Genomic DNA, 11,586 nt, shown 5'->3' with positions numbered 1-11,586 from the left:
ACTCAGTGACCTTTAACAACAGTTTGTTTCAAAGCTTACCCTACTGAACAAATAACCAACCAAATCACTGTGGCAAATTAATGTCAGGGCAAACCTAAAATCATTTGTTTTTTGTTTTTGTTCTTGTATTTCCAGCAGACGATGGGCAACTTTTTGGAACTCAGTCCAGGTCTCAATTTACTGGTGAGAGTTAGAATAGTAGAATACACAAGGTGCAATTTCAAAATCTGTTGTTGTGAAAATTGTGCATCAAGTCCGGCTGTGGGTATGCAGACCCACGAGCCACTGTGGCCCCTCATGATAAGTTCATATTTCTTGTGGCCCCCACCTCCATCAATGTTGCCCATCCCTGATCTACACTGAACAAAAATAGAAACAGTGTTAGTCCCATGTTTCATGAGCTGAAATAAAAGATCCCAGAATTGTATATACATCCCTGTTAGCGAGAATTTCTCCTTTGCCAAGATAATCCACCCACCTGACAGGTGTGACATATCAAGAAGATGATTAAACAGCATGATCATTACACAGGTGCACCTTGTGCTGGGTACAATAAAAGGCCACTCTAAAATGTGCAGTTTTTGTCACACAACACAATGCCACAAAATGTCCTAGGTTTTGAGGGAGCGTGCAATTGGCATGCTGACTGCAGGAATGTCCACCAGAGCTGTTGCCAGAGAATTGAATGTTAATTGTTCTACCATAAGCTGCCTTCAATGTCATTTTGGAGAATTTGGAAGTACGTCCAACCGGCCTCACAACCACAGACCATGTGTAACCACACCAGCCCAGGACCTCCACATCCGGCTTCTTCACCTGCGGGACATCTGAGACCAGCCACCCAGACAGCTGATGAAATTGTGGATTTGCACAACCAAAGAATTTCTGCACAAACTGTCAGAAACCGTCTCATGGAAGCTCATCTGTGTGCTCGTCGTCCTCACCAGGGTCTTGACCTGACTGCAGTTCGGCATCGTAACCGACTTCAGTGGGCAAATGCTCACCTTCGATGACCTCTGGCATGCTAGAGAATTGTGCTCTTCATGGATAGAGACAGCAGGAGCGGTAGAGATACTCTGAATGATCGGCTATGAAAAGCCAACTGACATTTCTTCCTAGGTTCTGGCCTTTATAGAGAGTTTTTCCTAGCCACCGTGCTTCTACACCTGCATTGCTTGCTGTTTGGGGTTTTAGGCTGGGTTTCTGTACAGCACTTTGTGACATCAGCTGATGTAAGAAGGTCTTTATAAATACATTTGATTGATTGATTGATTGATTGATTGATTGATTGATTGATGGATGAATGCCAGTTTCAACTATACTGGGCGAGCGGTTTGCTGATGTCAACGTTGTGAACAGAGTGCCTTTTGGTGGCGGTGGGGTTATGGTGTGGGCAGGCATAAGCTGCGGCAACGAATACAATTGCATTTTATCGATGGCAATTTAAATGCACAGAGATACCGTGACGAGATCCTGAGGCCCATTGTCGTGCCATTCATCCGCCGCCATCACCTTATGTTTCAGCATGATAATGCACGGCCCCATGTCGCAAGGATCTGTACACACTTCCTGGAGGCTGGAAAGGTCCCAGTTATTCCATTTTTAAGGCATCTGTGACCAACAGATGCATATCTGTATTCCCAGTCATGTGAAATTCATAGATTAGGGTTTAATAAATGTATTTCAATTGACGGATTTCCTTATATGATCTGTAAAATCATTGAAATTGTTGCGTTTATATTTTTGTTCAGTGTATATTATTGGAAATAGCCCAATAGTTCCGCATACCCATTACTCAATTCTCAGAATGAGTAGAGGGCAGGCTGCAGCAGGCCTAGTGGGCGGAGATAAGCGCACCATGATTCTTGGAAAGTAGGGGGAAGGTGCAGTCCGATTCCTGGGAGAGCAGAGCAACAAGCGCAGCAATAGCGCAAGGCTATGACATGACTATGAGGAATTTAGACTCGTCACTAGGAAGTATCCATTTCTTTTTGTTTTTACACTGGCATTCGCTGTAACATGTTTCAAAAAATAAAATGTGAGGGTTTGGACTGGAGTTTACAAACTATAACAGGGTCGGCGGCAGCTCCGCATGACGTCAGAGGCGCTGGTGTGCTGAACAGTTCTCAGAATATAATTCTTGGAATTGGCGAATTTTAAAAGCCAAACCCACAGTCTTTCCTTCACACGCTTAAAACCCATTCTAGTGGCAACACTCTACGCACTGCTGCTCTGTATTCTCGTTGTCTAAATGATACATTTATTCTATTGCTTTTGAATTAGTTAATTACAGACAGTCTATTAACACATGGGATATTCGGACGCAACTTCTCTATTCACTGAACAGATGCGTGGGACATTCAGAACAAAATAAACACATTCCTTTGTTTCGACCGGCTTTATTTTTGTTAAACCGCTGTGGAATTAGACTAGTATGGGGTATTGAAGACTCACCATCATGATTCTATGTGTTCAGGGGTAAGTTCACATTATTTTGTCCCTGTTTGACGGAAAATTACACCATGCTTAGATGTTGATATTCAAAACCAAAAGGCAAAGGCAAAAGTGTTTATCTTCGACGTAATATGATCTAACATAATGTATGGCTATATATCTCAGAAAACATACAGAATATCATCGAATAAGATCCATGTGGGTCGTTCTTCAATTATGGTGGCATTTTTGAAGAAAAAATATTTGGGTAGGGTAGGGTAGGGTACTTTTTCCCATTCTCAAAAAACTAATATTGTAAATATGTTAGCTTAATGTTTTCAAATATTGTTTTAACAGTAGGAGTAGTAACACCAATGATGGTAACACTAACTATGTTTCCATCCAACCTTTTTATGCGCGTAAAGTAGTCTACATGTTGGATAACAAATGTCACGATAGACCAGATGGAAACAGAAAATGTGTCGGTAATCTTTCCAAATGTCGACAAAACAAAATACGCTTGACATGGTGGGATCTTTTCTGTTTGTAAAATTAATCATTAAAGAAATATCGGTAGAAACGCTTTTTACATTTGAGTCATTTAGCAGACGCTCTTATCAAGAGCGATTCACAGAAGCAATTAGGGTTACACATCGACAGATTTTCGACCTTGTTGGGTCGGGGATTCTGTGGAAAATGCGCATCTTTTCTTTATGCGGATTTTAGAATATTCACATGAAAATGTGTTTCCAATGTATGGAAACCTCAGGAGAACACATTAAACATTTTAGATTCATTCGGATTTTCTGAAATAGAGGCCTCAAATGCTCAAATCTAAGGTTATCAATCCTTTACAAATAATTTACTAAAGTGATATTAGTAATAACGTTGCTCACAATGTTAGTTCCCTTCATTTAATAGACTAACACCATGTAACACATTAGATTGAGACCCACCAGCACTTATGAAATCCTCTAACCTATGACATAAGCCTGCAAAAAGGATGTGAAGAGCTAATATTTTTCATTAAAGAAGCACTCCAGCTTTTAAAAAAATATTTTCCTGTTGAAAAACAATGTCTCATGTACAAATACAGTAATTTACACACACTTAAGGGTAAACAAATGTGTTTTCAGCAAAATAGTGTTTTTTTTTAGGCACAAGTGCAAACTTCATGCAGTAGGCCATTCAAAGAGATACAAAGAGGTGCCTTCTGATGTCATCGGCCTTTCCCCCCACTCCCACTTGTGCCATGTCAGAGGACACCTGGACCACCTATTGAGATCTGTCTTTTGTTTAAGTAAATCAGGTGATAAATTAGCTGAAAAGGAGACTGGACTAAAACTCCTCCCCGGATAAAAGTTTGCCACTGGAGAGAATGATCAAGGTCCTTGTATATCTTTGTAATCAGTGATGTTCAAGGCGCTAACACCAATGACATAATACTGAGGGACAGACATTGTACTAGTAAATTTATTTTAATTTTTATAGCCTTCTTTGTTTTTATTGATCTGTACAATATATGAAATACTTCCGTTCACTGTCTAGCATTCAAAATAATAGATATCTCGAAATCCCCAAAACATGTCAATATAACTCTGCACATCACAACTGGGACAAGCCAATTTGCCTACCTTAAGGTCTTTAAACAATGCATAAACATAAAGTTTTGCAGTATTAAGGATTTGCAATATGTTTTATCATTGATAAACAGTTCTATATAAACAATATAAAGTGTTTTTCCTGTGTGGCTCAGTTGGTAGAGCATGGCGTTGGCAAGGCCAGGGTTGTGGGTTTGATTCCCTGTGCCACCCATATGTAAAATGTATGCACATGACTGTAAGTCGCTTTGGATTAAAGCGTCTGCTAAATGGCATATATTATATATTATGGTTGCAAAGGGACGCAAATGCCACCACATTTCAAGAGCGCCCCATATAGAAAGTGTGCATGGCTATTTGTGGTATTCTCATTTGAAGTTTTTTTATGTAGGCTTGAATATGTACATATGGGGATTCATATTATAATACTACCAATTTTAACAGTCTTAACACCTGTTGCGGAGCATCTCAATCAATTCGCACTCACAGCCTGTGACTGCTTGATGTGTGGGTTCGTTGTCTGGCCAATGTTCAAGGGAGGGAGGCAGGCAGCTGTCCCAGATTTAACGCAGAGATTTGAGGTTTTCCAAAGCCACCACTCCCAAATGATGAGCTTTGTGCGTGCAAAAGCGATGCAAAAACAAACATTTAGTGTTAGGACTATCCTCGTGTTAGGACTATCCTCGTGTTAGGACTATCCTCGTGTTAGGACTATCCTATAACAGGGTAGTGGGAAATGTAATGAACGGTTAAACGTGTTAGATATACCAGTGTCCCCCTACTGTTTCCTACACTTGTCCCGTGCTTATTATTGTGGTCTCTTGTTTACAGCCCTAGACCACTACTGTCTGGTACACCCACAGAGGGACACCTAGGAATGCGGACAGGGAGCGTCTCCTCCCCTCATTGCATTCACAGCACCTCTCCGCAGTGGGACCCCACAAAAGACCTGCGCACCATTGCCAACAACACATTCTACCTTGATACCTCAGGTAACGCAAAATGCAATGTTCAAAATGTCAACTCAGTCCAACAGGCTCCCTGAAACCCCATCATTGTTTCATGTTTTAATGTTTTTCATAATTGCGTTTCAATTCATCCAGCCAACTGTTTACTACAGGCCTATCACTCAAATCTAAACCATTGAATAAGTGAATAACCTTTGACCCATCTCTGCAGGCTGGTACTGGGGAGCCATCACAGCAGGTCAGGCCCATGCAGCTCTGCAGACAGCGTCAGAAGGGGCCTTTCTGATTCGAGACAGCAGCCATCCCCTGTACATGCTGACCCTGTCTGTTAGGACTGCCCGTGGCCCCACCAGTATACGCATCCAGTACAGTGGAGCCCGGTTTCTGCTAGACTCCAGCTCGCCAGCCCGACCCAGCCTTCTGTCCTTCCCTGATGTTCCTAGCATGGTGCAGTACTATGTGGGACCAGGGAGGAAGGTGCAGCAGGGGAAGGTGGAGGAAACTCATTGTGGCAAGCCTGCCCAGAGGACAGTTCAGGAGAGCACAGTACTGCTGAAGCTCAAGCGGGCCCTGCACAAGCCCCAGGCCTTCCCCTCCCTACAGCACCTTGCACGCCTCACCATCAACTGCAGCACAGACTGTCCTGACCAACTGCCTCTGCCACGCCCACTGGTGCGCTTCCTGCAGGACTATCCCTTCCAGGTATGAGGGTCCTGTGATCTACACCCCTATGGAGGGCAGAGCTGAACTAAACGAAACCGTTCAACTAAATCTCGAGGAGCGCTGTCAGAAATAGGTCCCTGGTAGCTGGAAATCGCATCACTGCACTGGTCAGTAATAAAGCTACATCGGACACATGGTTGGTCATGAGACCATGTCTGGGAAAGAACCTTTCCGAAATTGTTTGTATTTCTCAGAGGGGGAAGTGGAGTTCTGCGAACCCTGCCGCATGAGATTCACTGGAAATCAAAAGGTGGTACTAACTGTAGCGTATCCCCGTGCTATGAGGGATATGCTCCCCACCCTCGTGCTGTGGCAGAGGATTGTTTTCCAGTGAGATGTATTTTCAATGTTTTATTTTGGTCATTTTTTACCCCCCAACTCTGTACATATCCCTTTTTCTATAAAAATAATATTCAACATAAGTCATACTGCTTCTGTCTTCAATGTCCTGTTCTCTTTTGATGGGTCAATGGCCACAAAGAGCTTTATAGGCCTACAGCCACAGAAAAAAATCTGGGTTGTTACGCAACATCAACGTCTAAAGTTACCTTTATAACAGAAAGCGACTAACCCCCCCCCCCCCCCCCCGGTTAAAGTGTGTACCAGAGGAGGCTGGTGGGAGGAGCTATAGGAGGACGGGCTCATTGTATTCGCTGGAATGGAGTCAGTGGAACGGTATCAAACATGTGATTTGATGTGTTTGACACCGTTCCATTTATTCCATTCCAGCCATTACAATGAGCCCGTCCTCCTATAGCTCCTCCACTGGTGTGTACCCAGCCGATCTACGAGGCAGAAGAAGCTGGCTGGATTGAACGTGTCAGACTGAATCTGAGTCAGTGGGCGAGTCAGCGAGGGAGGGGAATGGGAATCACTTCATTCCTAGAACTATTGCATGCTTCCTGGGAGGGTGAAATTCTGAGAGGGAGGGTTCTAAGAAAACCCTCTCAGTAATTGCCTTCAGCCTACTGCTCACTCTGACGATCACACTCACTCGCCATGCAAACACACATTAGTACCCACATTAGTGTCCCAGGTATTAGTGTCCCAGGTATAAATGTATGTATCTATAATATGTATTTGGGAGGGTTGGGGAATTTGAACTTTTGTGGGGTTTAGTGTGTGTGTACAGTACGTGGCGTGGTGGCGTGGTGGGAGGGGGGGTGTTAAGGCTGTAGCAGCCTGGCCTGAGGCCAGTGGAACAGGATCCATATCTCATACAGCCTCTCAACGCTGGTCCCGGTCTTTATCTTTGTCGCACTCCCTTTTTTGAAAAAAATGCAGAAACAAGGACTGTAAGGTACAGAGAGAATATGGATTGGGGATTTAATGTGAATACGTTCATTGATCAAGATTTTGTAAATGGAGTTATCTAACAAAGATATAGCAGTCTTTGATTTACTCCTGAACTGTTGGTGATGTCTTGATGCATGTGCACATGGTGTAACCCTTCTACACTTCCCTCTACCCACTGCTGGATGAAAGGAAAAGGGGGACACCTAGTCAGTTGCACAACTGAATGCATTCAATCGAAATGTGTCTTCCGCATTTAACCCAACCCCTTTGAGTTAGAGAGGTGCCGGTGTGGCTGCCTTAATCGACGTCATCGACGCCTGGGGAGCAGGTGTTGTTAGGAGTTAACAGGCCTTGCTCTTTTTTTTTACGCCTTTTTCTCCTCAATTTCATGGTGTCCAATTGGTAGTTACAGTCTTGTCTCATCGCTGCAACTCCCATACGGACTCGGGAGAGGCGAAGGTCGAGAGCCGTGCGTCCTCCGAAACACAACCCAACCAAGCCGCTCTGCTTCTTGACACAATGCCCACTTAACCCAGAAGCCAGCCGCACCAATGTGTCGGAGGAAACACCGTGCACCTGGCGACCGTGTCAGCGTGCATTGCGCCCGGCTCGCCACAGGAGTCGCTAGTGCGCAATTGGACATCCCTGCCGGCTAAACCCTCCCCTAACCCAGACGACGCTGGGACAATTGTGCGCCGCCCCATGGGTCTCCCGGTCGTGGCCGGCTGCAACAGAGACTGGACTCGAACCAAGAATCTCAAGTGGCACAGCGAGCACTGCGATGCAGTACCTTAGACCAATGCGCCACTCGGGAGGCCCTGGCGCAATACTCTTAACCGCTAAGCTACTGACTGTAGGAGAGAATGAGAACGCAGTGAAGTGAGACTTATTAAGTGAAGTGAGACTTATTAAGTGAGACTTATTAAACCATTGTAAAGCAGAGATTGAAGTGGTGAGACATGCTTTATAATAGACACTGGAGTGAATAGGCAGAAAGCTTCTTAGTGTGTAAAATAATACGACTGTCCACATAAAAACACACACTAAGGCCTTCACAAACACATAGAACACACAGTGCCTTACTCCTGGTTTGATAAGTTTTGGAGCCAGTCAGAATGTGTCTTATCACTTGCATGCCATCATCCTCCCCATCCAGAGCAGCAATGTCCTCAAACCTGAGGAGGACAACAGTGAGCACTTTAGTTCATATACCTGTTTGAAACGTGAGACTCAAGAAAGTATAGCAACAAAGTGTGGGTGTATGCGTGTGTTTGTGCGCGACTGACTGTTCGTCTCACCTGAGGACTTCAGGTTCAAGTGATGTCACATCCTCTGAGAATAGGTACGGAGGGTTGCAGACCACAGCTGAGAGGGGACACATTCTCACAATCGTGTCTGCATCTAGAACATAACGTCAAATCACAACCTTGAAATTGGCCAATATGAATGTTCCATTATTATCTGTAGGGTTTATCTTTCTTCACTGATTTCATAATATCCCTCCCCCATTTTTCCCAATAATGAAACATCTTATCCAATCCATATGGTAAACCTTTTAAGTAAGAACCTTAACCTCAAGTCGGTCCTGGAGCCCCAAACTATAACATACAGCCAAATATGTTAGCACATATTCACACAACATAAAACTAAGATTTGGGTGTTGTTTGAGTGAGTTATTCTGCAATTACTGCGTCCAAAATACCACAGTCGACTGCAGTTACTGCACTTTTACTGCAGTTTCAAAACTTACATCTTTTTTTGTAAGGGAGGCTTCAGAAAGCCTCGGTTTCCCATCACCAGTTAAAAACAACTACCTTTCCCCTGCAATCCATGCGCAACACTTTCTAGGCTAATCTTAATTTACCTTGTGTCAAATAAACCAGTACTTTAGTGGGTCAAAACAGTTATAAACCCTATTCAATAGGCATATTCTTAACCTTATCCACATGATATTCCACTTGACCCAAGATCAACACGTGCAGCAGTTGACATAAGGAAGGTTAAAAATGTAGCTATTGTCTATAATATTTGTGTGGAACCAGATAAATATTGCCTAACTAAATTTTGACTGTACAAAAGAACAACAACTTTAAAGAGTCGGCGACAGTGGCGATTTTAGCATGTTGGTGGGGCAAACTCCCCAGAAAATTGTTTAGATGCATGCCAGCAAAGCAAATACACAACACACCACAACACCAAACAATACATGAATTGCAATATAACGGTGACAAAGGGTGCCCACAAACTGTTAGGGCCTACACATAAAGCTGTCCCAACAGCAGTCCCAATAATTTACCACTGCTACACCTGGATATCAGCGGAGCCTTGTCTGACAGCGAAACAGTTCATTCAAGCTCATTTACTGCATTTAAAAAAACATAGCTGACATGGCTGACTCGCTTAAACAAATGTGGTTTCTACTGACAATTGAGATGTACAAATTATGGCATAAGGGGAGGACGAGCGGATAAGAGGCAATCCGTAATTTCGATTAAGACATTAATGAGCGAGCTAGGATGGACGTAATCAGCACTGTTCAGCACTTTTGAAATGTACAGCGACAGAATTCAGAACACAAATACTGAATTCTTACAGTGTTCTCTCTGTAAACCAAGCCAGAACCATAGGATAAATAAAAAGGGCATATAAGCAGACAATGAAAGCTCTTACAATATTCAATGATTACATTTCTCTAAAACAGGCTATAGGCTACATGTGCACCACCAAGTCAGAACAGTAGCTGAAATTATGAGGTGAAAAGTGACCAAATTATTAGGGCACATGGGCTTCAGCTTACTACACAACATACACTTAGTATTACTTTTTTAGCTGCAGACAGTATACATATCTCCCTGCCATATTGCATAATTTATGCAGCAGCATACAGGACATTTTTGGACTCCCCTTGTTGTGCTGTGCTCACTTGGACAGGAAGGTGCGCATCAGTCCTTCGTGGGCAATTTCTGTCATCAAATTTTGTCATCAAAGTCTGGCATCCTCTGGATTTATGGTGCTTTCAAGACAAACAAGGTAGAATCATGATGACGTCAGTGATTTTCACGTCAGAGCTCGAGAAAGAGGCCTGAGTTCCCGACTTGCAATTCCAAGTTGGATGACCTTTCAAAACGCATTTTCCCAGTCAGATCTCGTTTTTTTTTCAGAGTTCCCAGTTGTCTTGCATTCAGTGAAGTCAGATTTTCCAGTTCAGAGTTTCCAGTTGTTTTGAGCGTGGCAGAAGTCATGCTGGATTGACAGCATGGCCAATGTTGAATGTTTTTCTTTTTAAGCTAGGAAAAGAGACCCTTAAACCCAAACTTGGGACCACACACCCATTCCACTGAATAGCAGGCTAGTGATTGCTTTGCAATGCTTGCAGTTATTCACTGATTCCTTCCAAATCACTCATTGTTGTGTTTGCGATTTCCAACTTGTTGTGTAATGTTTATGTCCAATGGCCAATGACCACCGATACGTTTTATCTATAATTTCTCTTCATATGACAAGGATTGAAAAGGATTTGCCAGCAGATTGTCTACTTAATTCATGTTGATGACTGCTAGCTTGCTAGGTAAGATTTTGATAGTATGACGTTGACATGATCAGTCCAATCAAAGCTACTGTATATATAACATGATGCGATGTCATTTTATCTGTGGCTAGGCTGAAACACCTACATTTTGGAGCTGCCTTTCTCAAGAAAGCAATAAAGAGACCAATGCATGCGGCTTTATTAACTCAATGATGTATTACCTTTTTTTTTTTACATTGTTTGCAAACTGATATATGACACGTATTAATGCTAAAATAACATGCAAAACAGGTGCCACTGGTCAGCGATATGACGTAGATGCAGAACGTAAGTATGTTGGATTAATTTCCGCAGCAACTAAGTGCATTGAAGCACGAGGCTCAACTTTTCCACTGTTTTGTTGCCCTGGTTACCACACTGTGAACAGCATGAACCAAACCTGTGCACATACGTAGATACTGTATTTGACTGTCTTGCATCCTGCTCATTTCAATGGGGACATTTGCAGTAAGGCTAAAGCATGGGTCGCCAACTCTGTTCCTGATGAGCTACCCTCCTTTAGGTTTTCGCTCCAACCCCAGTTGTAACTAACCTGGTTCAATTTATCAACCAGCTAATTATTAGAATCAGGTGTGCTAGATTAGGGTTGTAGTGAAAACCTACAGTACGGTTGCTCTCCGGGAACAGGGTTGGAGAATCCTGGTCTAAAGCAACCGACTGTAGATGAAAGTCAAGGAGTGATGTCGGGGAGGTGCATCAGCGACAGCCGAAAGTCATACACTAATGTGGTTTTCCAACAGCAAGGCTCAGATCGACATGGCAGTTTTTCTTAACAATGTCGAAATAAACGTGTCTCCAACTCACAGGAGGCTGGTGGGAGGAGGTTTAGGAGGATGGGCTCATTGTAATGGCTGGAATGGAATTAATGGAATGGTGTCAAACTCAAAAATGGAAACCACATGTTTGACTCCATTCCATTTAAACCCTAACCTTAACCTTTGCCCTCACCTTAACCATAACCAGTGGTCAAAGTAGA

At 43.2% G+C, this 11,586-nt stretch overlaps 1 protein-coding gene across 1 annotated transcript; it reads left to right on the top strand.

Moving 5' to 3' along the window:
- The first annotated feature begins 2,196 nt into the window (after positions 1-2,196).
- cish (cytokine inducible SH2 containing protein) lies at positions 2,197-6,145 on the top strand. The gene is made up of 3 exons (NM_001141213.1): positions 2,197-2,478; positions 4,866-5,026; positions 5,214-6,145. The coding sequence occupies exons 1-3, from the start codon at positions 2,459-2,461 to the stop codon at positions 5,708-5,710; spliced, it is 678 nt and encodes a 225-aa protein (NP_001134685.1). The 5' UTR covers positions 2,197-2,458; the 3' UTR covers positions 5,711-6,145.
- The last annotated feature ends 5,441 nt before the right edge of the window (positions 6,146-11,586 follow it).

The sequence above is a fragment of the Salmo salar genome, chromosome 22 (genome assembly GCF_965601325.2).
Source record: "Salmo salar chromosome 22, fSalSal1, whole genome shotgun sequence".
Lineage (NCBI taxonomy): Eukaryota > Metazoa > Chordata > Actinopteri > Salmoniformes > Salmonidae > Salmo > Salmo salar.
Note: the sequence above shows the minus strand (reverse complement) of the source record. Positions and strands in the feature narration are given on the sequence as shown.